Source organism: Dermacentor albipictus, chromosome 8 (assembly GCF_038994185.2).
Source record: "Dermacentor albipictus isolate Rhodes 1998 colony chromosome 8, USDA_Dalb.pri_finalv2, whole genome shotgun sequence".
Taxonomy (NCBI): Eukaryota; Metazoa; Arthropoda; class Arachnida; order Ixodida; family Ixodidae; genus Dermacentor; species Dermacentor albipictus.
Window position 1 is genome coordinate 40,970,206 of NC_091828.1, and position 27,417 is coordinate 40,997,622.

Genomic DNA, 27,417 nt, shown 5'->3' on the forward strand with positions numbered 1-27,417 from the left:
CCCGCAGACCTAATCAAATGTCAATACTATCGTCACAATCACTAGAGCCTACCGAAGACATGGACATGCAAGCAGAGGCACACGCACCTGAAGCTACACCATTGGGTGATATAGTGCAACCCTTAGGACAGGAAGTAGAACCAGCGTCATTGCAACCGGCAGTGAAAAAGGCAAGATACCACACAACAGCCCTACAACACCTTGAAGCAGATTTTAAACAACTAAGGGACGAAATGAAAGAAATGCAAACCAGTCTAGAGGCCAAGATAGCTCAACAGGTTGCTGCTCAAGTTGAGGAGGCGCTAAAAACATATACTCAACAAATAATGAGCCAAATGCGCTCCCTGTTCAACGAGCTCCTCAGCAGCCAGGCAGAGGCGATGGTCTCTACACAAGTGCAGGCTGCGATGGTCGCATTACCGCGCCAGGAAGAGTGCGAACGACCCAAAGCACGTCGATCTACCAGCGTAACGCGACCCACTCCTTACCCTACAGCGGGCGCCCCGCAAAATCATCAGTAGAACAATGGCGACTAATCTGGTGGTGTGGCAGTGAAACTGTAGAGGGATTGCTCGAAAACGGGGCCTTCTCACGCAGTACATTGCCGCTCAAGATCGTCGACCCGACATCCTCCTACTCCAGGAAACTAACCAAACACCTCATCTTGCAGGCTATACGACGTATAGCCATAATTCGACACTGGCCATTCTCATTCGTAAAGATATAGCGGCAGATGTTGTCCACAGCACGGAACAGAGCCTCACTGTACGCGTCTTTCCAACTAAAATTGTCAAGAGCAAGGCACAGCCCCACTTATTCATCACGAATGTTTATAGCCCGCCAAAACAGAAAGTAGACTTCTTCAAGGAGGTTGCGAATCTGCGGCCAACGAAGTATTTTGATCATCTAATAGCAGGCGACTTCAACGCGCCACACACTTCATGGGGATACACAAAAAACTCCTCCAAAGGATCCGCGATACTATACCATATGCAACAGGCCCAGCTAACTCTCCTTAACGAGGCCGACTCCCCGACGCGGCACGGAAACTCCGTCGAAAGGGATACCACGCCCGATCTCGCCTTCATTAAAGGACGACTGTCAGCGCAATGGGTTAACACGCACGATACTTTAAGAAGTGACCACACTGTCATACAGATATTTCTGCAAATCAAAGGATTCCCAAAACGCCAGCGCAAGCACCGCCTCACGGATTGGATTGAGTTCCGCAAGACACATGTAGGAGACTTCCAAAACTTGCACTTGAAAGATTGGGTAGAGATGGTCAGGCAACGAATCCAGTCACACACGAAGGAAATAATAGAGAAGTGGGAGCAACCAAGCACGGACAAGCATCTTCTTCATCTCTGGGAGGCACGACATGCCCTCATTAAGAGATGGGAAAGAAATAAGCTCAATCGAAAACTACGCTCACGCATCAACACGCTCAACGAGCAGATCATCCACTACACTGAACATCTCACTCGTGAGCAGTGGTACGATACGTGCAACAAGCTCAATGACACATTGAATATGAGCTCAACGTGGAATCTCATCCGATCACTCATTGACCCCACCCAGACAAAGACGGAAACGTCCCACAAGATGCGAAAGCTGCTCGAAACATTTGAGCACACCGACGACCTATTCAACGAGCTTATAACAACACACATTGCGGATCCAGCGCAACCACAGTATGCCGACTACAAAAGCGCAGAGCCGGAAAATGACGGTCTCACCGGCCCAATCACATTAGCGGAACTACAGCGTGCCTTAGCAGAAGCAAAGCCGAATGAAGCGCCAGGACCAGACCAAATTACGACAACACAGCTCCGCAACCTTACAGAAGCCGATCATGCATTCTTACTTCAGCAAATTAACAATGTGTGGGACACGGGCAGCTTGCCAGAAGAGTGGAAGACAGCCAGCATAATTTTCATTCCGAAGTCTGGCAAGCCCCAAGCCATATCTAATCTGCGTCCAATATCGCTAACATCATGCGTGGGTAAGCTAATGGAGCGCATCGTGCTTAATAGACTTCTTAGTCATCTTGAACAATCCCAACACCTACCCCATAATTTGATTGGATACAGACATCACTTATCTACTCAAGACGTTCTGTTGCAGCTACACGAAGAAATCACGAAGGAAACAAGCAGCGCTCAACTTAAAGCTATTCTTGCCATAGACCTCAAGAAAGCTTTTGACTATGTTGACCACGATGCTATGCTGCAAGAGCTCGAAGCTACTGGCTGCGGCACCAAGCTTTATAACTATATTAGGGACTTCTTACGGAGTCGCACGTACACGCTACGAGTAGGCGACATCATCTCACAACAGTATCCCCACCCGCAGAGAGGTATCCCGCAGGGTTCCGTGATCTCGCCCACACTCTTTAATCTTGCCATGTGCGTAGTCCATAGAGCACTACGAGACATCCCTGACATCAAATATGCGATCTACGCAGATGACATCACCATCTGGATCAGCGCGGGTTCGCCAGGGCATATCCAAGAAACTCTCCAACAGGCTATGAACAGGGTGCATGAATCTGCTCAAACTATTGGCCTTAGATGTGCGCCGGAAAAATCTGAGTTGCTACTGGTCCATCACAAAAGATGGAGACCGCCCACCATACAAATTGTAAACGAAGGCGTGCCGATTTCCCAACCAAAATGTATTAAGATTCTCGGTCTCCATATCCAGAAAGATGGAGGTCCCGCTGCGACGGTGCATCACCTGCTCAGGCAAGGAGAACAGGTGCTGCACATGATGCGTAGGGTCCCCAACCGAGCAAATGGAGTTAAAGAGGCAGATATGCTTCAACTAAGAAACGCACTAATTATGTCGCGCCTGCGCTATCACCTGCCCTATACCAATCTCCGTCAGCAAGATATCAATCGCCTTGATGCGCTCATCCGCAAGGCGACAAAGCTGGCCATCGGCATCCCGTTTAGTGCCAGCACTAAGCTCCTCCTTGACATCGGTTGCCATAACACGGTGGCGGAACTAATCAGCATTCATCGTCGTCGCCAAGAACTGCGTTTGCAGCTCACGTGTCAAGGCACGCACATCCTCCATAGTATCGGTCATCATCCAGAAGCTGCGCACCTTCTGAACACGCGCCCACTACCACCGAAACAACGCGAACTCCTAACCATAGCTCCACTGCCACGCCATATGAATCCAGAACGAGGCAAGGAGAGGCGACGACAGCGAGTTGCCTACTTCAAGAGGTACACGGCAAGACACCCTGACGGCATATACTTCTACACTGATGCTAGCGTTGGTGCACGGGGCTCCGCTATAGCAGTCGTGAATAACGACCTGCAAACTGTACATACTGAGTTACTCCCAGAGACAGATCCGACCTTAGCGGAACTGACAGCCATCGCAACCGCGATCAAACACATGCCCCTTAGTAACTCAGCCTACCCAAGAATCATATTTACCGACTCCATGGCGGCTTGCAGGAAATTGTTGCACAACGATCTCCCGGCCCACATTTCGACATTTATTCAAGAGCACCTTCAGGGTCCTCTGGAAATCATCTGGATACCTGGTTATGATGGACTGCCGGGAAATGAAAGAGCTAATCAGCTCGCCTGTGAGACTTTGAACCAGGCACCCTGCATTCCGCGACCAGCCCAGACGAAAAGGTGGGCTCCCCTGCTTCTGCGGCCATATCAAGAGGCAAGACGCAAGTTCCCCAAGCTCAGCAAAGTGCTCACCCGTGAACAGGGTGTACTGATTCGTCAGGCCCAGACAGAAACACTCCCTACACCAGCGCGAATGCACCTCCTCCGCGGTCTCTTACCTGAAGATCCCCCACCCTGCCGATATTGTGGAGAACACCCGAACACATCCCATATCCTCTGGTCCTGTGGACCACCCCCACCTTCCCTTCCTCCCCCACAAATCTTTCCCCTAAACCCCATGCCGGGTGGCTGACAGAAGCAGCCAGCGCCGACGACCAACGGTACCTTGCGGCGTTTATCAGTGCTGCACTGAAGAATGCCGCAAGCGAGGCTCTGGACTGAGGGCCTTTCCATCATACCAACCAACATGAAAATAAAGTTTTCTCTCTCTCTCCTCTGTCGTGACGTCACGGTGTCACGTGGTCAGCCTTGAAGGCGATGCCGCGAGCGACGGCGCGAGTTGGAGCCCCGTTTCTCCTCTGTCGTGACGTCAAGGTGTCACGTGGTATTGAAGGCGACACCGCCGCGCCTGAGGAGCTGGGTTGAGCTCTAGTAATATGCTTCGCATAAAACTGTTGGTTTCGCCCGAAGGCGAACTAGTCAGAGGGATAGCGAGGTAGAGCGCGTTGAACTGCAGCCATCTCAGAACGCTGGCATGATAAGGCACGTGCCAGCGGTGTTGCAAACATCTTTACTAGATGAATGTAGCTTTGGAGAGACTTCCTCATTCCCCAATGCCTTGTAAGAGCCGTGAATCGTGGTCTCAGGGGCTGGCGTCACACAAAGGGTCGCTCTCTAGCCTACGCCACCGGTGCGTCTCGTAACCGTTATCTGGCCTACGCTACCGGGGCGTCACATGGAGGCTAAGCGGGCCCCCGCCGTCGTCCGAGCTTACTTGACGAGTGTTGTTTTCCTGAAGATTACAAGGTCGAGAGGATGAGGAGGAAAACGGGGGTTTTCGTTACATTGGAAAGGTAAGCTTATTTACATAGAACAAGGGGTCTTGTACTGGCCGGAGCATGGAGAGCAGTACATCATTCTCGTAGAATGAGCTACAGGTCAAAGAAGACTACATCTTTGGAGAGCACACGCCATAGTACACGCTAGCTACATCAAAGGTGTCCGCTTTTAACCCCGCGGTCCTCCTTAGATCCTTAGGCTAAGGAAATCAGCGGTCACACCATCTTCCAATCCGAGCGCTCGTTGTCGCTTTGAGGGCGAGAGTACGTACGATCACTTCGGCACGTTTTTTCATGGTACGCCATCGCAGAAATACTCGAGGGCGCAGGCGGGTCACAGTCCCAAAGAAATAGGGGCATGCTCGTAGACAGGGGTGTCACCCTGACTCTATTTGCACATCTTGGCTCCTAGTATGGTTCAGCAATTAGCTGGTTGTCTTCCAATCGGCTAGCAGTGGCTAGCAGCGTCTCCAACGAAACGACCTAGGGCGCGTTTTCTCGAGTTCCTTGATCTTAGCGTCGTGGTCGGCGACCAAGTGCCATCTATCAACTCCGTAACCGTCAAACGTGCCTCGCCTTGGTGTCGCCGCTGGTCTGTCCGAGGCGACGTATTGTGAGCTTCACGAAGCAATTCATCGCAGTAGGACAGGAGAGGCTGGAAGGTCGCTTTCCCCGCCAGCCGATCGTAACAGCGTTGAGCTCGCGCAGCGTCCTAGACCCTCGCAATCAGCCGTTGCTTATCCTCAAGGTCGGAGCTGGCCACCACTCTCTTCCACAGCACGTGGGTAGGGTTTGGGGGATTTAGGGGTGGAACAACCTACTCTATGCCTAAAGGACTCTGGTTCTTCGCGGAAGCGGCATTGCGGAGAGACTTGAGCAGGAACAATAGGGTATTTTTGGTTGGGCGGGTGAATGTATTGACATGTCGAGCTCGGAGGAATATCTCCTGCTCTCTAGGTAGTAACTTGTGTATAGGGCAGGCTGCGTTCTGCGAATTAGCCTGTAATGTTGTGTGTTGTATTGGTGCGAGACTAGAGGCTGCATGAGCTTGGACTAAGATTCCTCGGCGTCGGCTCGGCGTATCAAATCTCGAACCACGAGCTTGGCGATTCTGTTGCCAGGAATGCCGTGGTGAGCTGGCGCCCGGATGATCATGTCTGGTCTCGCCTGAGGCCTTTGATTTATGACTGAGCGTGTTGGTATGAATTCTGCCGCTAGCGAAACTGCGACACGCCTGTTGAGCGTCGGTCACTATGGCTTCAACCTCTCTTTGGGAGAGCGCGGGGGCTATGGCTCGTTCGTCGGCTTGGAGGGGATTGTTTCAGGGGAATGAAATACTATACCCATGTTCTTTGTTTACGATTACGGTGGTTGTTGTGGCTGCTCGTCCAGGCTAAGACGCCGCATCCGTGTAGGCTGCAAATGTTGACTCCCGTATTACTTGTGTAAGGCCAGGGCCTGGGCCTCCTTTTGCTGCTCGTGGTGCACTGGGTGCATGTTGTGAAGTAGGGGAGGTACGGTGATGTTGCTCCGCATGGCGAGGGCTAAGCTTACAGTCTGAGACAGCGGGTGGCTGGGCGAAGCAGACAGCCCCAGGAGTGAGAGGAAGGGCCTCCTCATTTCAGTTACTGCCAATCTTGTTCGCTGGCTGGGTAGATATGCCTCCAACAGCTCCTCGGTCTTATTATGCACTCGTGATCGTAGTAGGCGTTCTGTGGACGTGCTTATTGGCAGACCCATCGCCTGCTTATGTGCCTTTCTGATCATAGTGTCGAGTTCCTTGAATTTCGTCGCGCTGAGTAGTGCGTATGGAATTCAGTAAGTTAGTCGAGACACGACCAAGGCTTGGACAAGCCGAAGCACGCCCGCCTTCCTATTGCCTCTTGTCTTTGCTTCTATTCGCCGTATCACGAGGGTAACTTGGGCAGTTGTATTCTTAAGCTTGTTGATGAATGTCGTGTTTTGGTCATCCGACTGGAAAACCATTCCCAATATCTTCGCTCACTGAGACGGAATGGTGGCGCGTCTCTCCAGCTGTATGTTGATAGTTGGCGAGTCTGGTGCACGCTTCTTTCGCGGTGAAACAAAGAGTAGCACTGACTTTTGGGGACCGCAGCTGAGGCTGCATGAATTAGCCTAGTCGTTCACCATGTCTGCCTCTTCTTGCAAGCGGCTCTCCATTGCCCCGATTGACTCTGCGGATGATCAGATGGTAATCTCGTCCGCGTGTAGGCCATCCTGTACTTCCGGGATGGTATCGAGGAGCGACGAAGATCTATTGAGATGATATTGAACGGGAAAAAGGATAAAACTGCGCCCTGTTGTTTACCACGCCTACCTCGTGGGCAGGGGTTTGTGGTTTGGTCACCGACCTTTGGGAGGACTTTTCTATCCGAGAGGAAATCTCTGATAAAGTAATACGTCCTAGCTTCAATGCCCAGTTGGTTTAGACTCCGTATGACTTTTTTATCCTCGCCTTAAAGTTGCATTCGAGAATGCCGTGCCAACAAGTCGCTTCTGTACATTGTTAAAAGATAGTCCGAAGAACTTGAGCCCACTCCTAAACCTTGCTAACGCTTTCAGTGCGTTGCCTTTTGTCGAAACTGCGAATTTTGGTGCTTCTTCTTAACACACCTTGCAATTTACGAACTAAGAGAAAGTAAGAAAAAGGCAACAAGGAAATACATGGAGGCTAACCGAGGTTTCTCTCGGATGGCTACCCTACACGTGGTTAAGGGGAAAAGAAATATAAGGTAGAAGGAGGAGAGTCCGCGTGAATGCACCCACAGATGAAAGTTCTCACGTGTATCTTCACTCATGAAGAATGTTCGTTCACAAGCGCTCATCAAGTCCCTTTGTCTTCAACAAAAAATTCGTTGGGCAGCAACATTCACATGGAGAAAGATTACTAGCGAAGCTGTTTAGGCTGCATACATGGGCTGCATACATTATGAAATCATATATTTTTCTCATACGGCAGGCCACTACGCGGACACAAGCACCACTCCCCTCCACCCCCCGGGACGCATGCCGGGGATACATAAGGGGGATAGAGGTAACCAGCTTCGTTGTAAAAAGCGCATTACCCTTTGGTGGCCTTATGCATACAAGCGGTTTCCGGCCAGGGTCTTAGGATCTTAGCTACCGAGAACGCTCTAACGTCCAAGCTGGTAAGACGCAGAACATCTCGTTGAGGACTGCAGATTGCAAAATGACACAGAATGTGTTCTATGATTTCATCCTGTCCGCAAGAGTGGCATATGGCGTTGTTGTCCATTCCGATGGAGATAAGTAAGCGTTCGTGAATGTGGCACCCAACCATAGGCGGTGTACTAAAGTAACTTCGCAACAGGAAAATCAGGGTTGCAGGTGAAGTACCATGTCAGGGTCCAATTAATGTAATCTAGAGGCGGCAAAAGCCGTCCAATTCCAGTGTCGAAGCGTAATGCCGCGTGCAAGTAAGTAAATATCTTTACAAAATGAAGCTGGTGAACTGTGCAGGTACGTCCACTTGGAACAAACGTTGGATATAGCCCTACTGTTGAGATTAGTGTCATCAATGTTGACGATAAAATGTACATCTATCCCACTTTATTTTATTGCGATTGCAATCATATGTTAGAACACCCGATGAACGTTGGCACCGTTGCCGTTGTCATTGTCCTTGTCGTTGTCCTACCTTGTCGTATAGACGGTGCATGCGCGGTACACCGCGCGCACGCTCAGAGGGTGGTCAGGAACTGACAGCGCATTGAAACGACCAAGTGAAGTAGACGCCCCGTCAATGCTACGCTCAATCCCCTTTGTGGCACAGTCAGGAAAGCATGTTGTGTTGCACTTCTGGCATGAACATTGTGCGCACGAAACACTGTAGGCACACTATAGCATCCGTGCAGAGCTACTGCGGGCCCTGGCCTTAGCTGAACGAGCAGTAAGCCCTAAAGAGGCCCTGAACCAATTTTTTATCAAAGAGGAGTAATGCATTTTAATTTGAAACAGGCTATTTCAGAAATTTTGTAGAGTCGGAGGAAGACGACGAAGTGTCTTCTTGGCAGAACACTTGTTTCTGTGCTCTGTGAATTTTTTGTGAAATCTTCACCTTTCGAGGTGCCTCACCTCACCGTCTTGCGGCCGTGGACGCGGAGCATGCCAGAGGCCCGCCTGGCCAGAAGTCATCACGGTCATCAACCGCAAGGAAGCGAGTTGGCTTCCCCAGTGACACCGAAGGCACCGAGCTGTACTCTATGTCGGAAGACGACTCATCCGACGACGGCTTCATACCCGTCCGGAGTAAGAGGGCGAGGAGAAAAATCGCCAACACAGCGCCGTCAACTCCTGCGAGCACAACGACTGTGAAGACAAGGCCAGCGCGCTGGCCACACGTCATCATCTTTATGCCGGAAGAACCATCAAGCAACCTACGGTGGCTGAGCAGGCAAGCCCTATCCATTTTTCTGGAATGTGCGGTGCCGGATCAAATTAAAGACACAGGAATAAATCCACGCAAGAATATATTCGCCATAGACGTGTACAACGCCAGTGCGCTTGGAAAACTTCAAGAAATCACGGAGCTAGGCAGAATCAAAATGTGCCCCTTTATCCCGATTGACGACACATCCATAGCCGGTGTAATTTACGACATTGACATTGCCATTCCCAATGATGACTTACCTAGCCTCATCAAGTCTGCAAACGAGGGCATGATCATTACGCAAGTGCGCCGCCTTGGGAATACGCGCTGCGTAAAAGTAATAAATTTCAAGGGGGATTGTATACCATCCCACGTTAAAGTCGGACATTTCCGACATACGGTTCGACCATTCATCCAGAAGCCGCTTCAATGTCATCGGTGTTTCGGGCTAGGACACGTCTAGGGCGTGTCCCAACTCGCTACTGTGTCCCCGTTGCGCTGAACCTCATGCAGAACAGACCTGCGGTGCCACAGTTCTGAAGTGCGCCAACTGTAGCGGCCCTCACGCGGCCTCGTCGAAAGACTGTCCCCCCATCAAGAGGGAGCGCGCGGTTCTCAAGCAAATGGCCAGAGACAATTTGGCCCACAGGGAGGCAGCCGAAGTAGTCCGGCGTCGGCGTCGAAGTCGGCCCCATCGTACGTCTTCGAAGAAGGCACATGCGCGCAGTGACAGTACCCACTCCACTGCGGTACCAGGTAGTCGCGCTGCGAAAAGGCCCATCACTTCCACGAAGGAAGCAGATAAGACTATCTTTAGAGGAATGGCCTACGCTACCGAGCCGCTCCCTTGCTAAGGAACCTCAGAAGGTCGGGGCCTCACCTGGTCCTTCTCCGGCCATGGATGATTCACCTAAAACAGACCGTCAAGTCATCTCGGTGCTACGTTCCTTCATGGAGGCCATCCGAGCGATATTAGTGGACATGGAGACACCATCTGCTCGAAGCGCACTTAAAGTGCTGGAAGCCTTAAGCCCAGTGCTTGAATCCCTCAACTAGAAAGATGGCTACCCATACCCCAACCTTCCGAAAGTCAGTCAACGCAGGGTCCGCCATCCAGTGGAACGCCAGAGGGCTAAAATCAGGAATTTCAGATTTTTTTCACTTTGTGTACACCAATGTGTTTCCACTCATAGTCATTTGTGAGCCCAACATGTCGAAACCAAAAAGACTGTCAGGGTACGAATTTATCATATCATCAAGAAATGGTGCATGCAGCAAAATCATTGTTTTTGTTCTTCGTGAACTCACCTATGTTTTGCAACCAATTGCGCCTCATGACGACAACCAATATTTTATGCATCACAGTTGTAAAGAACAAACTCTTGTTTACTCTCACAGGCGTGCATATATCGCCTTCCAGCAATTTCGATCCTAAAATATTAGCGGAAAGCTTGAGTGTTTGTCCTGCCCCGTGGGTCATAATAGGAGATTCCAATGCACACCATACAACGTGGGGAAGTACAAGGAGAAATGCAAGAGGACGAAGATTAGCAAGCATTGCCTACAACTATGGCCTTACTCTCCTGAACGATGGTAGCCCCACCTTTCTTCGAGGCGTGACATACGGCAGCTGCCTCGACCTAGCTTTCGTCTCCGGCTCTCTCGCCAGATGTGTGAAGTGGTTTCCAGACACTGAGAGACGTGGGAGTGATCACATTCCCACCTATCTGAACATCAAAGGCTTGTCGTCTAGATCAGGCCTACGGAAAACCATTCTGACGACTCAATGGGCCAACTTTAAATCTGAGATGAAAGGTGCCTGCCGCGAGGACCTATCCTCTGTGTTAAAGCAAACAATTAAAGATACGATGCAAAACGCCACTCGCATGATGACGATCTCTTCCACGCGAAATGACTTCGACATAGAGATAGAGCGACTTCGAGCACTTCATCGCCGGGCGGTGCGTCGATATCGGCGTACAAAATCAATCCATGACCTTAGGGCAGCCAGGCGGATGCAAAAGAAGATTCAGCGTCGTATGGGTAGATTAGCTTCGGAACGTTGGGCAACGTTTTGCCAGACACTAGACCCCCGCAAGTCCTTGTCTCACATTTGGAAATCGGTGCAAGGTCTGCGTTGCCTTCCGGAACGGCGTTTTCCATTCAAGGCGCTAGCGCTTTTCCAAGGGCGGCAAGACATCGATGTCGCAGGAGACTTTTGTGTGCGGATCGCAGACCAAGTGACTCGTCCAGATCCTCCAGCCCGATCTGACGTCCCCCATTCCCGTGATTTCCACATGAACTTTCCTTTTACAATGGAGGAGCTCGAAGCGGCACTAGCTCTCTGCAGGCGCTCATCATCTCCGGATCCAGATGGTATATCATACCGAGCCTTGCGCTATCTCGGCGAATCCGTACGGATAGAATTGTTGAGTCTTTACAACTCCTCATGGCAGGAGGGAAATGTTCCTGATGAATGGAAAGTAAGCCACCTGGTGCCACACTCGAAGCAGGGCAAATCCCCACTAGGGCTCACCTCTTACCACCCAATAGCGCTGGCCAGCTGTGTAGGGAAGATAATGGAACGGATGATCCTTGGCCGCCTGGAATGGTACCTTGAACACTACAAGATTTATCCTAATTCCATAGCTGCTTTCCGACGTGACCGCTCTTCCACCGACAATGTAGTTGATGTCGTTTCATATGTCCAGCACGAACGGTCCCGTAAGCGTTTATCTGCAGCTCTATTCTTAGATGTGAAAAAAGCATACGATAACGTATTACATGAGGCCATTCTCGATGCTGTTGCGACGGTTGGCCTAGGTGGTCGAGTTTTTTTGTGGATTGCAAGTTACCTATCTGCGAGGTCATTCTTTGTGTTAACTGACGATGGCCCAACTACGCGACGCTATACCAGCAGGGGCGTTCCTCTAGGCGGTGCTCTCAGACAGACGCTATTGAACCTTGTTCTTGTTGGACTTGCTGAATACTTGCCAGCTACCATCAAAATTTCGATATACGCTGACGACTTCTGTGTCTGGACTTCGACAGTCACACGTCCTCAGATACGTGCACGGCTTCAAAGAGCGGCAGCTTCGACAGCGAACTACTTGTGTAAACAAGATCTCAGCATATCACCAGAAAAATGCGCACTAGTGGTATTTACTCACAAACCGATGACGCCTTATCTTATCTCAATCAATGGCCGGACCATTTCCAATGTCAGAACCCACAGATTTCCTGGCGTAATTATTGACCGAAACCTCTGTTAGAGCCCGCACGTGGCCTACATAAAACGGTCCCTGACAGCAACTTCCCAGTTGTTTAAATACCTGACAGGAAAGACGTGGGGGATGTCAGTAGACGCAATGCTGAAACTCTACAGACCACTCTTTCTCGCTTTTTTAAGATATAGTCTACCTGTACTGAACAACACGTGCAAGACAAATATTCGTGTTCTGCAGGTAGCACAAGCTCAAGCACTCAGAGTTTGCTTCGGTTTACCCAGAGGCAACTATTGCGATTGCTCGGGACCATCCGATGCGAACTCATATTACGGTGGAAGCCCTGAGAACGCACATCAGACATATTGCACGTGCCCCCTATCACCAGCTTCCAACACTACCTTCAGACAGGCACCGAGCATCGTTCTCTAAAACTGTCGCCAAATACAACGACAAACTTCCCTCGGGCTTCACCGCTGTATCTAAACCATCGATACCCCCTTGGTGTCTTATCAGCCCCACAGTCCATCTCAGTATACCAGGAATCGGGAAAAAGTCTGAACTGTCGTCGCCTGTGCTGAAACAACTGTCTCTGCTTCTTCTGCACGAGAGGTACGCGGACAGTGAACACATTTATGCTGATGGTTCCACAAACATCCAGTGTTCGTCCTGTGCTGTGGTTGTGCCAGCAAGAGCTATTACCATCAGCTTTAGTACTGGCCACCCAACAACATCGACATCTGCGGAACTAGCTGCTCTGCGCGCTGCACTTTGTTTCGTCAATTGGGAAGCACCTCGACAATGGTCAATCTTCAGCGACTCAAACGCAGCCCTACAATCTGTGCTATCAGCTCTGTGCCGCGGGCCATTCGAACAGCTCGTATTCGATAATAGATGCCTATTCCATACATCACAGGAGAAAGGACACCAAGTGATGTTTCAGTGGCTGCCAAGTCACTGCGGCGTCATAGGAAACGAAGACGCTGATAATGCCGCTCGGGCAGCTCTTGAAGACGCACAAGAGGCCATACCACTTTCACGGTCCGACGCAGCTAGCAGACTTCGAGGGCTTGCACAGGAGATCACGCCCTCTCTATGGTGCAGACCAAACAGCGAGACCAACCGGAGCAACCATCAATGCCACCTGCCCTCTTTGATGCATCTCTGTATGCCAACTGGATTCCGCCGAAGAAAGGCGACTCTGCTTTATCGCTTAAGGCTAGGGGTGGCTTTCACGAAATCTTACTCATTTCGCATTGCAATGGCCGACAACGCTCTCTGCAATGCCTGTCTTTGCGAGGAGACGCTGGAACACATTCTGTGTGACTGTCCTGAATACAATGTTCAGCGACAGTCCCTGGCATCCGTTCTAGCGCACCTTGACACTAGACCATTGTCCCTCGAAACGATTTTCACATGCCGCCAACAGGAGACATCGCAGCTGAGGGCGACGAATTCAGGGACTACTTAGGTTTTTGAAAGAGACGGGATTGGACAAGCGGCTGTCACAGTGATGCCACGTACTGCGCAAAAGTGACGGACTGTAACTGACGATGTGTGTGATGCGTTATGTGCTCGCTCTCTCCTCCCCATATTTCATCCCCCATCCCCCTCCCATGTGTAAGGTAGCAAATCGGTTAAGCTAAACTGGTTAACTTCCCTGCCTTTCCTTCTCCACTTTTTCCTTCCTTCCTTCCTTCCTTCCTTCTTTGTTCACAGCCGCAGAAACTCGTAAGTGACAATACTTTGCCGTAAAAAGTGCTCCGATGCATTCAGCAGAAGCGGAGTTATTGTCAATCAAACACGGCCTCCGCTGCACTCGCGTTCCTTCTTGAGTGCCTTGCACTGCGAAGGCTACGGCGGAGCGGGGCGCGCCCACAATGCTCCACCTTCTAAATGACACCGTGGCGCTTAGTTCAAATTTCATTTTCGATGCTATCGTAGATGCCACTACTTCATATTTTGCTGCCCACGGCGCGCTAAACGTAAGCCAAACGCATTTGTCCTCAGCGAACCGCAGTGCGCTTAGTCAATAGATTCATGGCGGTAGACCGAGACGGCCGTGGTGTCTACGCTACGTAGCAGACCGCAGCTACCAATAGCAGCCGTGTACGAGAATCCGCTTTGTTACGAAATAAAGCGTAAGCCTGCCTCCTTAAGAGAGTAAGGAGGCTGGCTTCTGTTAAAGAGAGAGCGTTTGAGGACTGCGAGCCCCACGCGCCGCATACGACAGCAAAACTTGGTTCACAGCAGCGTATGCTACCCGTGGACTATGTTGTTTCACAAAGCCCGAGGGGTGGTTCAGGGCCCCTATAAGCCCACCTTATAGGACTTTTCACTTGACCCTGAATTGTGCCAACGTTTTCCTGCCTTTCTCATTTTGTGCGCCACCGAGGTGCAACGATTGCAAAACCACTGACGGCGCTCTTCATCACGCCTGCGTTTTGAGACGCCTGGTAGCTGCCTAGGGTGATGTTCGTTCTGCCCAGCAAGTAATATTTCTCGCTGCGTCGCAGCATCTCAGAGCCGCGTATATCTAGGGCACCACACGATGAGTTCAAGGGCAACACTAAACCTTGATATCGCTGTCAGTGCTTCGCCTTTCGGGCGAAACTGACAACTTTTTATTTTTTAAGAAGACATGTCTTCACGCACTGCTTAATAAAATTAACGAAAGCACCAATACATTTCGTCGTACACTAACGGAGTTCATATCTGTAAACTAATCTTATCCTCAGAATTCTACCCTGCTTATAAACTCACCAGTTAGAGAGAGAGATAAAACATCTTTATTGAAATGTCGCTGCTGAATTCGAAAGGGAAGCGGAGAGGCTTGAAGACTAGCCCGCTAAAGCTCCCCTTTCCACCAGCTACGATTAATAAATTGCAATGTGCGCCCTAAAGCAATTAGTTAAAGTTACCCGCCGTAGTGGCTTGTTCGCTTTGGCGGTGCGCTGCTAAATCCTAGGCCGCGTGATCAAACCCCGGTCCTGGCGGCCGCATTTCGATGGAGGCGAAGTAGAAGAAACGGCCGTGTAACGTCCATTGGGCGTTGTACACTAAAGAACCCCAGGTGGTCACCATTGTTACGGAGTCCACCACTATAGCATGCCTCATAATGATATCTCGTTCTCGGCTCGTAATGTTTACCGGAAAATTGTTGTTTAGTTGAGCATCATCTTGATTTCTCGTGAAAACGTCGTCCGTTACTTCGGGTAACCCAGCTCCAGGAGAGGGATAGCCCTATATGTCACCAGCAATTCTAAAAATTGTTAACATATAACAACAGCCAACTTGTGACATCTTGCAGAATCAGAGCCCACTTTCCAGTGAAGCTGTTCCCTTCGGGCAGTTGCGACAGGAATTTCAACGACATGAAATCATGGACAAAGTGACATAAATCGGGACATAAGATGTACAAACGTAATGTCGCCTCATGAGTACCACTATTTCTTGCAGACCTCTTTTGGAATAACGCATGATATTCAGCATTTATGTCTAATATTTGGCCTTCCTTCCCCCCTCGGGCCACTGCGCATGTACCAGCGCGTTTGTGTCCATCCCTGGCCTATCTCCCAGAATGCTTATGTGCCATTGCGACTAAAGGAGTGGAGAAGCCTTAAATGTACTGCCACATCTGCACTGTGACAAATGGGGAATAAGGAGCACGAAACTCGGCAGCCTTGAAACGCACGCCTACACTTTCTTTCTTTTCCTTTTCTCTTTTTCTCCTTTTTTTTTTTGTGGTGGTGCCGGCCTTTGGAAGGGTACATGTCGCGAGTGGCTGAACGCTAGACAATAATTCTTGCTAAATTTAGCGAACTTGATACCCAAAATGACAGCCAAACAACTGGCCACTCCGACCATGACCCAGATAGGCCATGGCACCTGCGATGGCTAGGTGGTGCAAAAGTAATTACTTTTCGAAGGTGAAACAAAGCGATGACGACATTATTTTTACCCAGCGTTTCTAAAAGGACAGTTATTTTACGTGGAAGTGCCATTCTTTCTGTTTCTTTCTACGCGCATCCTCTAAATCTCTGGCATCATTTTTCCTCCCCTATGCATATACACCACCGAGCCAGTCTCTAAAGCGTTCCCTTCGCTGACATCGCTTCCCTAAAAATACTTGCCCTACATCCTTTCTCTCCCCCACGATCTTCTTTTCCCGTACTGTATCGTCCCCAAAGTGCAACGCGTACCCTTGCTCTTCCCGCAGGCTTACTTCGCTGCTCGGCACGAAAGCTCGCGTGAAGGACGGCACCGCCAGCGCCATCCCGGCGCCCGCCCCGCCGGCGCAGTGCGCAGGGACGCTCCACCGCAGAACGTCCCCCGCGACCACCGATTGCAACAACCGGCACGCGACGGGCAACAACTCCACCGCTTCGTCCAAGAACCACCATCCGTCCACTTCTCCCGGTTCTTACTCGGCCCTGCCCGCGGGCATCGTCGCCAGCAACGGCCTCAACCACATCGCCGGTGAGTGAGATACGCGCACTTGCTCGCTTTTCTTTTCTAGACAACAGCGTGATTTGCGTCGTTCACCCACATCATTTTTTAGAATGCATAATATCGTAGCTTTAGTCAAAGAAGGCCATCTGTCGCGCAAAGTTGTCTTTGTTTTCGTATGTCCTTTTTTTTTCTTACAGCGAACGTTTTGCGTTTTCATGACACGTGCTTCAGTTCTATCTGCGTCACTCTGGTGAGAAGCGCAATCATCCAATAAAAGCACCTGTCCTGCAACTTTCCCTCCTATTTTACGTCAATGTTCGCGATTCTTTATTTTGAAGCGTGCTCTATATTGATGGCAGCTGCTGATGCGTATTGCTGCCGGGCGCTCTAAGACATCCCCGGCATAGGGGTAGTTCGAAACAATCGTCGCTTCTGTTACTGCCAGTGTTTCACCATCTTTGCTTTTTTTCATTGTGCCTCGAACGATACGTATATAGCTATGATTTGAGATTCAAATGATGCTCTCAAGTTTATCTTCTCTCGGTGACAACCTAAGAATTCACAGTGCAAGCAGCTCCCAGAAAACCGCATTGCATCCGCGCTACAAAACATAGTTCCCATGGAACGCCAATATTGAAAGAAATTAGACTTTGCCGTGACATCATAGAAATGAGCCTATAGGTTGACGGCTGGCGCTTGTATGGAAACTTTCTTTGAGTTTTACCTCACTGTGTTTACCACCTCGTTCTCAGATTTTCACTTTGCTCCTACACGGGTACTACAAAGTCTGGAACGCCTGTTCCTTGATGTGAAAGTTATCTGCTTTCATAAACAGTGGACTTTCTCTTCTTATTTTAATCTTTCCCTGCCCTGTCAGCTTATGTCAATGTTAGGTAGCCAAATGGGCTAACCCGCGCTACCCTCCGTGCCTATCATTTATTCTTAGCCTATATATTTGTCTCTTCTTCCTTGAAAGTTTGTCATTAATTGCACCCTTGAACGTGTGACATAGCACGTTCAAGGGAGCGTAACCGCTTTTCCTGATACAATGAGACAGACTAGCAAACCAACGCCAGATGTAACAGCTCTACTATAGTGTATTCAGTTTGTGCTTGTAGTTTTTTATGTAGTTTATATTGCGACGGCTGTAAACTACTTTTCTGTAAGAATCTTGGCTGTGGGCAACGTGTTTAGCTTCACTATAGTCAAGCGGTAATAAGTACCTCGGCGACTTAAAGGCACACAGAAAAGATAACATATTCTTTTGCTTGCAGCAGCGAATAATCGCCGCTATAGAGGCCCGGACGTCTTATGCTTTGATATAAGAAAAATAGAAAGCCGCTTGCGTTGAATTTCAGCGTGTAGCGAGGCATAGTAACAAGTTCGGCATTTTAGCGTGATGTTCTTTTCCTTCGTTCTTGTTCTTTCATCGTCTGTCCTAAAAACACTCAACGTTCATTCGGTATTTGTCGATCCCTTCGGTAGCAACCTAGCAACTACCAAATTTGTCACGGTTTGCGTTGTGCTTGTCACTAGAATATAATAATCGAAGAGTGCACTTCGCCGCATTTTGTTTTTTTTTTGTTTGTTTAGTATAGATACTGTTGGTAGGGAAGGCCTCGAAAAGTGTAGGTTGCTTGTGACAAGGTTTCAAAACATGTTTATTTATTTATTTATTTATTTATTTATTTATTTATTTATTTATTTATTTATTTATTTATTTATTTATTTACGGATTGAACACGCTGCCAACGTATGCACTGTGTCACCGACTTCTCCGCAGCGTCAGTTCAATGAATAATAACGATAGCTGATGGTGAAAGAGCTACCCTCTCTACAGATACTGAATTAATCGAGAGCCCCGGCGCTGCATTAATATATACGCGTTGCATCACAGGCGCAGTAGTACTGTAATGCCAAAGTGTGTAGCCACAATTAGTAGTGCATGCAGAAACATATGACGATACTGGGTCAACTACAGTGCCTAACAGAAATAACACAGTCTTGCATTTATTTCCTCATGTAAACTTGCCACCACCGGTATGTTCGCCACGAGCTGCTTTGCTATCCTTTCTTTTTCGAAGTCAAACATAGCACAGCACGGAATAGTTTCTGTCACGATGATGTGAGTATTCGCAGCTTCGAAGAAATCCACTACCAGTGCTGTTGTTCGTCTCGACACGCACTCCGCTATTTTGGTAACCGCTTAGCCCACTATACGCTCCCAATGCGCTTACGCAATGTAGCGTATTCTAACATCTTACATACACTAAAAAGCAGCGACCCAGCGCATATGGCGTTCTGCTGTTGAACCTGAGGTTGCCGGTTCGTATACCGAGCGTGGCGGCAGCATAGCGACGGAAGCGAATTGCACAGAACCTCGTACGCTTTAATTACCACGCGCGCTTATGACGGCTGAATGGTAAAAGTAATCGCTGCATCCCTCACAGCCTTTACTGCGGCTTGCATCCCCACCGAAAATTACGGCATTTTCATCGCATCACTTGCGCACCGTATTTGTAAACTTCGAGAGCTTCGTAAGCGTCAGAAGTATGGAATGAAAAACGTGCCTTGAAGCTCTTCACAGCACACCAAAAATGTACGTCAATGCGAATATGCGTTCAAAGGTAAACCTGAGTAAAAGTATATACCGAAATGTGGGCACGAGCAGATATCCGCACGGTAATTCCGACGAGAACGGCCGCAATTACGCCACGATGACGACGTATCGAGCAGAGTGCAACGACCGCACCTCCCCCCCCCCCCCCCCCCACACACACAGCAGTCTCGTCATTCTTCCCACATCGCGGCGCCGCTGGCCGCGTGTCTGTGCCGAGCATTAAACTTCTCCCGTGTGCGTCACCTGTTTTGGGGAAACTCCCTTCGCTTCTCCTCCCTCCTCCCCTTTTCCAAACCACCGCCCTACTTCCTCGCATGCCTGCCCCGCAGATTAAGCCCGCCTGATACTAATCCCGGCGTAATGAATAGCCGAGCCTCTCAAACCCATCCGCGCTCGAGGCACTGAGAGAGCGAGGGAAAAAACTCGAGCAACGGGCGCCCGCACAACTATATCCGCGATGCGACGCGTCTCTCGCACTGCACCGATCGGGTCTGGTAGCTATATAAACCGTGGCAGCCCGTCGGCGCAAGGTGAGTTGCTAAGCGCAGTGCCAGCTGGTTCTTCGGGGAACGTTTCCCGTAGCCGTAGCGGAAGGACCCGCCTTCCAAGCTGCGTTCACGCACGGCTGGCCGCCGGTCTCCGTAGCGATTGCCGAAGCCTCTGAACGTGTGATCGAAGGCGCGAGAAGAACGTAAGCGTTGACATCCGTTGTGTTTGTATACGTCACTTCCAAATAAATGTCCTCTTGGGTTGAACGGCTTTTGAGTTCGTTTTGAATAAAAATGGCTGTGGCTTAGGTAAGGTTAAGCCCAGGATGCGAAGCATACTAGCCTTTATTTTAGTTCTTGAACCACTGTTTAGCCTGGTGAACTGCTGTTGCTCGGCTATATTTGGTTCGGCTAGATGAAGAAACAACTCATGCGTTACTCTGCTTCGCCTTCAAGAGTGGAACGCGAGAGCGTTCCCGTCGACCCGCCATTACAATGGGCTACGGCGCAGCGACTACGTGCGCCGCATTGGACGCGGTGAGCGTCGAGCAACGCAACGTTCGGCGCGGCAACGAAATGTGCGCCTGAGCAAGCGACGCACGCCTGAGCCTTAGAAACAGCTCGTTTCTAAAGCAACACCGCATTCACTAGAGGCGCTTTTGTACCGCTTTGAAGCATCGTACTCGTGGCTCTGTGGTAGCGTCTCCGTCTCACACTCCGGAGACCCTGGTTCGATTCCCACCCAGCCCATCTTGCAAGAGTTGAGCCAAAGCCACTTCTCCTCTGTCGTGACGTCATGGTGTCACGTGGTATTGAAGGCGACACCGCCGCGCCTGAGGAGCTGGGTTGAGCTCTCGTAATATGCTTCGCATAAAAGGACACCGGAATGTTGAAGACTGCCATGGCCGTAGAAATACGGCGTCAAATCGTTTTTTCCTGTTTTTCCGCTCGGCGTCCACCACCTGACATGACAAATAGAAGAGAAAAGGTGGCAAGCGTATCATTGCATCTGAAAGGGTGGCAATGCGACACAGCCACTAAAGATGTTATTTGTCTGGTTGAGGAATTAGACTAAATTGGCAGATCGATTGATTCAGGTAGAGTCACTCTTTATCCCTCCCCCGCGATATTCCGGCACTTTCGCGCTCATATGAGCAAGCGCCAACTCCCGCGGTTCTCTGTATTCCGTAATCGTCACTTTGTGTGCGACCAGTCTTTCTCGTGAGTACGTGACAAGTGTTCAGGCTGCGACAAAAGCGAATGATTTCTGCGTTGCTCATGGCTCGAAACCACGAACGTTGATATACTATTATCAGAGTCTGTTGATCACTCCGGTAATAGCAGAGTCCATCAAAGGTTTTTGGTATTTCTTAGATGGTAATGTAGCCGTCACTGCATGCGCGTGTTTCCTAACAAGCACCATACCATAATTGGAATGCCGGGATATACGTTTTGCGATGCTTGACTCGAGCATGGCTTGACTCCGAACATGGACATGGTTGAACAAATAAAAAAAGTCTTCCCATGCACCCCATGGAGATGGTAAACCAGCTAAGCTGAAATTTGTGGCCCGAATGTTTATCGCTGGGTAAATTCCGATGGTTTATTAAAATCTTCCTCAATTATTGGTTACGTCTTCGTGTTTCTTAATGTGGCTGCGCACATAATTGGCTTCGATTTATGACAGTGTTAATTTGAAGTGCCGCACATTGGGCTCGATGGGATAATCACAATTGCACCTCTCCATGAGAAGATAATCACCGTCATGGAGGGATGCAATGAGCGGTACATTGTGTTAATCCAACGGGTTCATCAAAGTCTTTCTGAATTATGTTGCGCATTTGTGTTTCGTAAGGCGTTATTCATAGTGTTTATGGCTCGGTTACGCACTGTAGTTAGCAAGTGACACACCGACGCTGCACATTTAATTTAATTAAAGAGGGACACATTTTTGAACGTGTTGCGAAATCGGAGAGACTACTGCACGCGTGCTCTGCTGCGAGCGAGAAACGACGTCTATGTCGGCGTAGCCAATGGTGCACCGTACCTTGCCCCGGAGGTTTTCTGTGGTCGGACCGGGAGCGTTTCGCTTATATACAGCTTCGCTGTAAAAGTATTTCTTCAATTATGTCATCATGATATTGTCATAGCCCCGTCCCCCTCTGTGTCTCTTCTCTGCATTTAAAGTAGCTTTCTATGCCAACTCAACGATTGAGTGAGTGAGTGAGTGAGTGAGTGAGTGAGTGAGTGAGTGAGTGAGTGAGTGAGTGAGTGAGTGAGTGAGTGAGTGAGTGAGTGAGTGAGTGAGAGTGAGTGAGTGAGTGAGTGAGTGAGTGAGTGAGTGAGTGAGTGAGTGAGTGAGTGAGTGAGAGTGAGTGAGTGAGTGAGTGAGTGAGTGAGTGAGTGAGTGAGTGAGTGAGTGAGTGAGTGAGTGAGTGAGTGAGTGAGTGAGTGAGTGAGTGAGTGAGTGAGTGAGTGAGTGAGTGAGCGAGTGAGTGAGCGAGCGAGCGAGCTCGGGGACCATCAGGTGAAACCTGACGGCCCTCTCCACGAGAAATTTGTCCGTCTGTCTCGTAAAACGAATGCAATGGCTCCTACCCCCATTTGGGTTTCTGTGGTCAAATCGCGAGTGTTTCGCCTGGGCATATAGACCAAAACACGATAGTCTCGAACCGGATGGGCTGAGTGTATACTCCGGAACCCAGCGACCGCCGCCCTCTTTCCTGAGCTGCAAAGATGTGTTCGCGTGCACGTAGCGTGTGTGTGTTATGGGGTGTTCAATGTGTAAATATGTCTTTGCCCGCAACATCCAAGTACAGAACATCATCGGCGCATCACTGCGTCATATATGGATGTGCAAATGACCAGCGAAAACGAAGCAGATTTCAGAGCACCCTTTGCGACGAACGCGATGTACGTCGAGAGCTGTGCCGCTGTGGCATATTGTGTGTATATGTGCGTGTCCCTCTATGTGTATGCGTCTGTCTACGGGCCTCGATTACACAAAGGCCTGAGGTGGGCTTCGTACAGCGGCTCTCGCCATAGAACTCCGCACCTGATTCACAAGTAAATGCCGCGCGAAAGCGTTCGCACCGCTACAAAGTTCTGGCGCTCGTGACAATCGAACTCAAGCGTAACAGGTTGAATTCCGTGCACTGGCGCTGGTGGCCACAAAATTTCGCAATACGTTTCAGCAACTATTCGAAACCTTTACGTGTGAAAGCTGGTTTGTGTTGCTTAACGTAAATACAGGCCAGAGGGTAATAGAGGAGACGTTTGTTAAAGGTGTATGCATTGATTGCAGAGTAGATACGACACGGTTGAACTAATGTTAATTCATTCTTACGCCGTCCCGAGACAAAAAACAGACACATCTGGGCATCCGCGCGTGTGCGCTACCCTTACTCGAACCTACGGCATGCCGCCTATTTTCAAGGTGCGGGCTGCGAGATTTTTCCAAGCACTACAATGCGGAGGTAAAGTATATCGCGTACGTCAAGGCTTTTACTAGTTCACGATGTATTGTCAGACGTGCAAATCAACGTAGCATAGCTGCAGAACCAATGTTTCCGCATGCAAAGCTAACACGGACTTATCCGAACAATCTGCTCCGCCTACGCGGACGCTGCGCTTGCCACAGCCATTCCGATTCGCAGCACAATCTTGCCGAGAAACTGGAGTTCACTAACTAAATTCGCTGGCTAAAATTCACCATCCCGTCTTTCGTCAGAACTTCGAAGAAATGGCAAAGCGCAAGCACTGCGTCTACCTGCGGTCGCCTTGCTTGGCAGCTCGGAGCCGTTGGAGCAGCAGGTGGCGCCACTGCGCTTTGAAAATGGCGCTGCTCAATTCTTTTCTGTGTTCTGGTCTATACAGCTTCGCCGTAAAAAAAAAGATATTGTCGGGTTTTACGATCCAAAACCGCGATATGATCATGAGGCACGCCGTAGTGGCAGACTCAGGATTCATTTTTGCCGCCTGGGTCTCTTTAACGCAAACCCAATGCACGGCACAGAGTTGTTTTTGCATTTCGCCCCCACAGAAATGCTGCCGCTGCGGACGGGATTTGATCCCGCGCCCTCAGGCTTAGCAGGGCAACACCATAGCTACTGCGCCACTGCACATGTACATCTTGCTTAGAATTGCTTCTTCACAAAAAGTATTGGCACGCCCTCAACTTATCTTTCATTAACGTGAATTCGCACATAGCAGAAAATCGAAGTGAATGAAATGAATACATACGATCGAAACTGGCGCGTGATGAGCGCCGGCCGACATTGTCTTTTCTTTGAATATAGCGGCGCGCACCAGTTCCCTTCACGTGGTACCGTTCAATGAATGCGTGCCCCAGCGGGAACACTTATGTCATAATTAGCCGTTTTCTTAGGAAAGAATAAACAGGGGTATTTACGTGCTGCTTTAGAAGAGACACTACCATCGTGACAGAAGGAACGCTTTTCGGAGGCTCCGACATGGTGGTATTCTGGTTCACCGACACAATCCTAAACCCCACTTTTCCGGTATTGCCACGCGCACTTTGTGCTAAAATATCCCTTGGCTTTACTCAGTGCAATGATTCGTTAAGTATCGCTGATAGCGCTCCGTCCTTTTTCTAACTGCCACGACTTTTTTCTCTCTGTTCACTATATTTTTTTGGGGGAAGGGAGGAAACGGATCCTGCTGTGTGTTTCCTGGGACTCCCTTTGACGTGCATTGCTGCACTTTTATCTTGGCACCTGGTTTACCCTCGGCTTCCGTAATATCGTGCAGCCCGGAAAACATGGCCGACGAGCTCGCGAAAATAAGAAAGCCGCAGAATTTACGATACCGCCAGCGACGGTCGTATCCGAGCGGTATCGCAAACAAGCTCCGGCCACTTCGCCGACGCCTTCCGAGACGCCGCGTTTCCAGCGTGAAAGCTGGCCCAAGGTGCGCCGTCACATTAGGCGGCTTCGGTAATAGCGGGCGCTTGTTAGCCGCCATCGCCGCCTTTCTTCCTCTTCCTCCCCATTTCAGTTCCCCGGGTCGCCGAGCCGGCCGCCGTCTGGGAGCAATGTTTTCCGCAGCATCTGTCCGTGGCGCACGGCTATTGCGTTCTCTCGGGGGAGCACGCAGCTACTGCACCGCGTGGAGGTCTCGTCATTCCCTAAGCGAGCGTTGGGAGAGAGAGAGAGAGAGAGAGGAGGAGGAGGAGGAGGAGGAGAAGAAGAAGAGCGGAGGGGGTGTCGGAGGAAAACGAACGCACGGCCGTCGTCCCGCCGGCTTCGGAGGAGTTAGCGAAGGCTTGGCGAGGCTGGGTTGCGCTCTCTTTCCGCGCTGATTGCGCGCTGCCGCGCTGCCTTCGGACCGCGTTGCCCGCCTCGCTGAAGAACGGGGATTGCCGGGAGACGGTAAAGAAAGGGCGCGTGCACACACCGCCTTGGGATATTGCCCTTCTTCCCCGCCGCAGAGGCCATTTCTCTACCGGTCCCCTTTCGTGCCGTTCCTAAGCGTTTGCCGCACGCCGGTGTTTGACTCTCGTACACATTCTTTGTTTCCTTGTTCTACCTCTCTCTCGTTGCTTTCTCTTTGCATTCTTGGTGTGCTTGAGTTCCATCCTCCTCACCCTTGTTTCATTCGCCCTTATTCGTTCTTATCTCGCGTCCGCTTCCTTACTGCGACCTTGTTTGGCTGTCCTATATTTCACCTTGGGAGTGCTACTTTATTCCCCTGGGAATGAACATCTGATTCCGGCATCGTTTCGCGTACCAGAACAGTTTTAAAGGCCTTGCTAAACAATTGCATTCTTGAAGACTGTGCAGTTAAAGACGGGGCGAGCGTTAAGAAGCCAGACAAGGACAAATAACGAGGAAAATAGGATAGATAATTGGGCCGCTTAGTATTTCAGTACTGGAGCAATATAGAACATAGCAACAAGGAGACAAGAAGAACGTGACGCCTGTATCATCTACTTTGTGTGTCGTCGTTCCTGGACTTTAGCCTTCCCACAAGGACAAGCACGAGGGTTGACTCGCAACTTATTTGCGAGCGTCCGCATGTCCTTGTCTGTCACCTTAACGCTAGTCCCGTTCTCAAGTGCGCAATTATTCAGAACCGAACTGTGACGGCTTCCCCAACTATCCTTACCTCTTTCGTTCGGCAAACCACAAAAGACGACAAAGCACGCCTAAAATACTGGTACAAGGTAATGTGACAACGTATTGATCAGCTAAAGGCATAAAGTATTTTGGTCGGTACATTTAACCCTCGCCATAAGCCATCGTCGTCGCTGAGTGGATGTGGAGTTGCGCTCCTTATGCACCAATTAGCTGACACAATTTCCCACAGTAGCAGCCACATTCCGACGAGAACAATATGGCGAAATCTTAGGGTATATGCAAATAGGAGCATGTTTCAGACATCTCTGCGTTAGCCGCTTTATTCGTTCCCGCATGTGTCGTTGTTTAGAGTAGATATAGGCAGGAAACATCTACGCAAAGGTAGCAAAGCACATCTAGACAAGAAAATGTGCGTGTGTGTGCGTGCGTGTGTGTGTGTGCGTGTGTGTGTGCATGTGCGTGTGTACGTGTATGTGTGTGAGAGAGAGAGAAAGATAATTGACAGATAGGTGTGTTTGTGTGTGTGTGTATGTGAGAGAGAGAGAGAGTTGACAGAGAACGCGTGGGGTTTGTATTTAGCAGCACCTCGTACAGATCAGGTAAGAGGTATAGAGCAGGGCTTTCGCGTTGGGACATACGTTCAAACGGAATTGTCATTCATGAGCCTTCCAGAAGTATGCTGGTCCTTCGTCCTGGATACTGCCACAAACCTTTGCAGCATAGTGGAACACCTGGCTTAGGAATGCACTGACGTTGATGACGGATGCTGGATCTGCGCGCATTCCCATTTAGCATAGGTAAAGCTTTTTGTGGACAAAGACCAAGTATGAACAAGTGTAGTCACAACAAAACCGCGATTTATTGCTATCGGCTGATAGAAGTCGCAACCTACAACGCAACCTACAGCGCCGTGATCCTACGGGGAACAGTGCGTCAACCTGAGGTACACTGCCTGCTCAATGCAGAGTAAGGAATGTCATTCACATCCATTGAGTCAAGTACATTGTGTGGAAATGTTTAAGCCTTTCTGCTTCTTTCGGGACGAACGCATTCGATGAGCCAATGCAAATTAGGCAACCAGCTTTATTAGAATGTGATCATTGATGTTCGCCCTAGTTTGCAGCCTCTCTCTTTTCGTTTTTTTTCTTTCGCGTTGGTGCAATGTTAGTATTATCAAAGCAAACGGAATGTTCCTCTCTGAGCAAGATCATTACGGAGTACATTCGCCTTCAGCTCTTTGTCGTGCCATAGCTGTTTTACGGCTTGCCCTTACCGACGTGTGCCACATCATGCTCCTCCCCTCCTATGTGGACACCTTGTGGTGAGAAGTGACTTCGTTTCCTCACACCGCTTCAGGTATTTAGAGGAAACTTTTAATAGGGTGTAAAGAGGGTTTATTGGACTCCTCAAGGTGGCGAAAAAAATGCAGTGGCAGCAACAATAAGGCGAGGCAAAGATGGGCGAAAT

General features: G+C 49.8%; 1 protein-coding gene across 6 annotated transcripts in view; it reads left to right on the plus strand.

Annotated features, from left to right (window-relative positions):
• sick (sickie) overlaps positions 1–27,417 on the plus strand; it is a 1,048,559-nt gene that overhangs the window by 352,220 nt on the left and 668,922 nt on the right. For all 6 annotated transcript variants that reach the window (XM_070523275.1, XM_070523272.1, XM_070523274.1 and 3 more), the window contains exon 6: positions 16,512–16,771. In XM_070523275.1, coding sequence (XP_070379376.1) covers positions 16,512–16,771 — 260 coding nt within the window. The remainder of the gene's footprint in view (positions 1–16,511; positions 16,772–27,417) is intronic.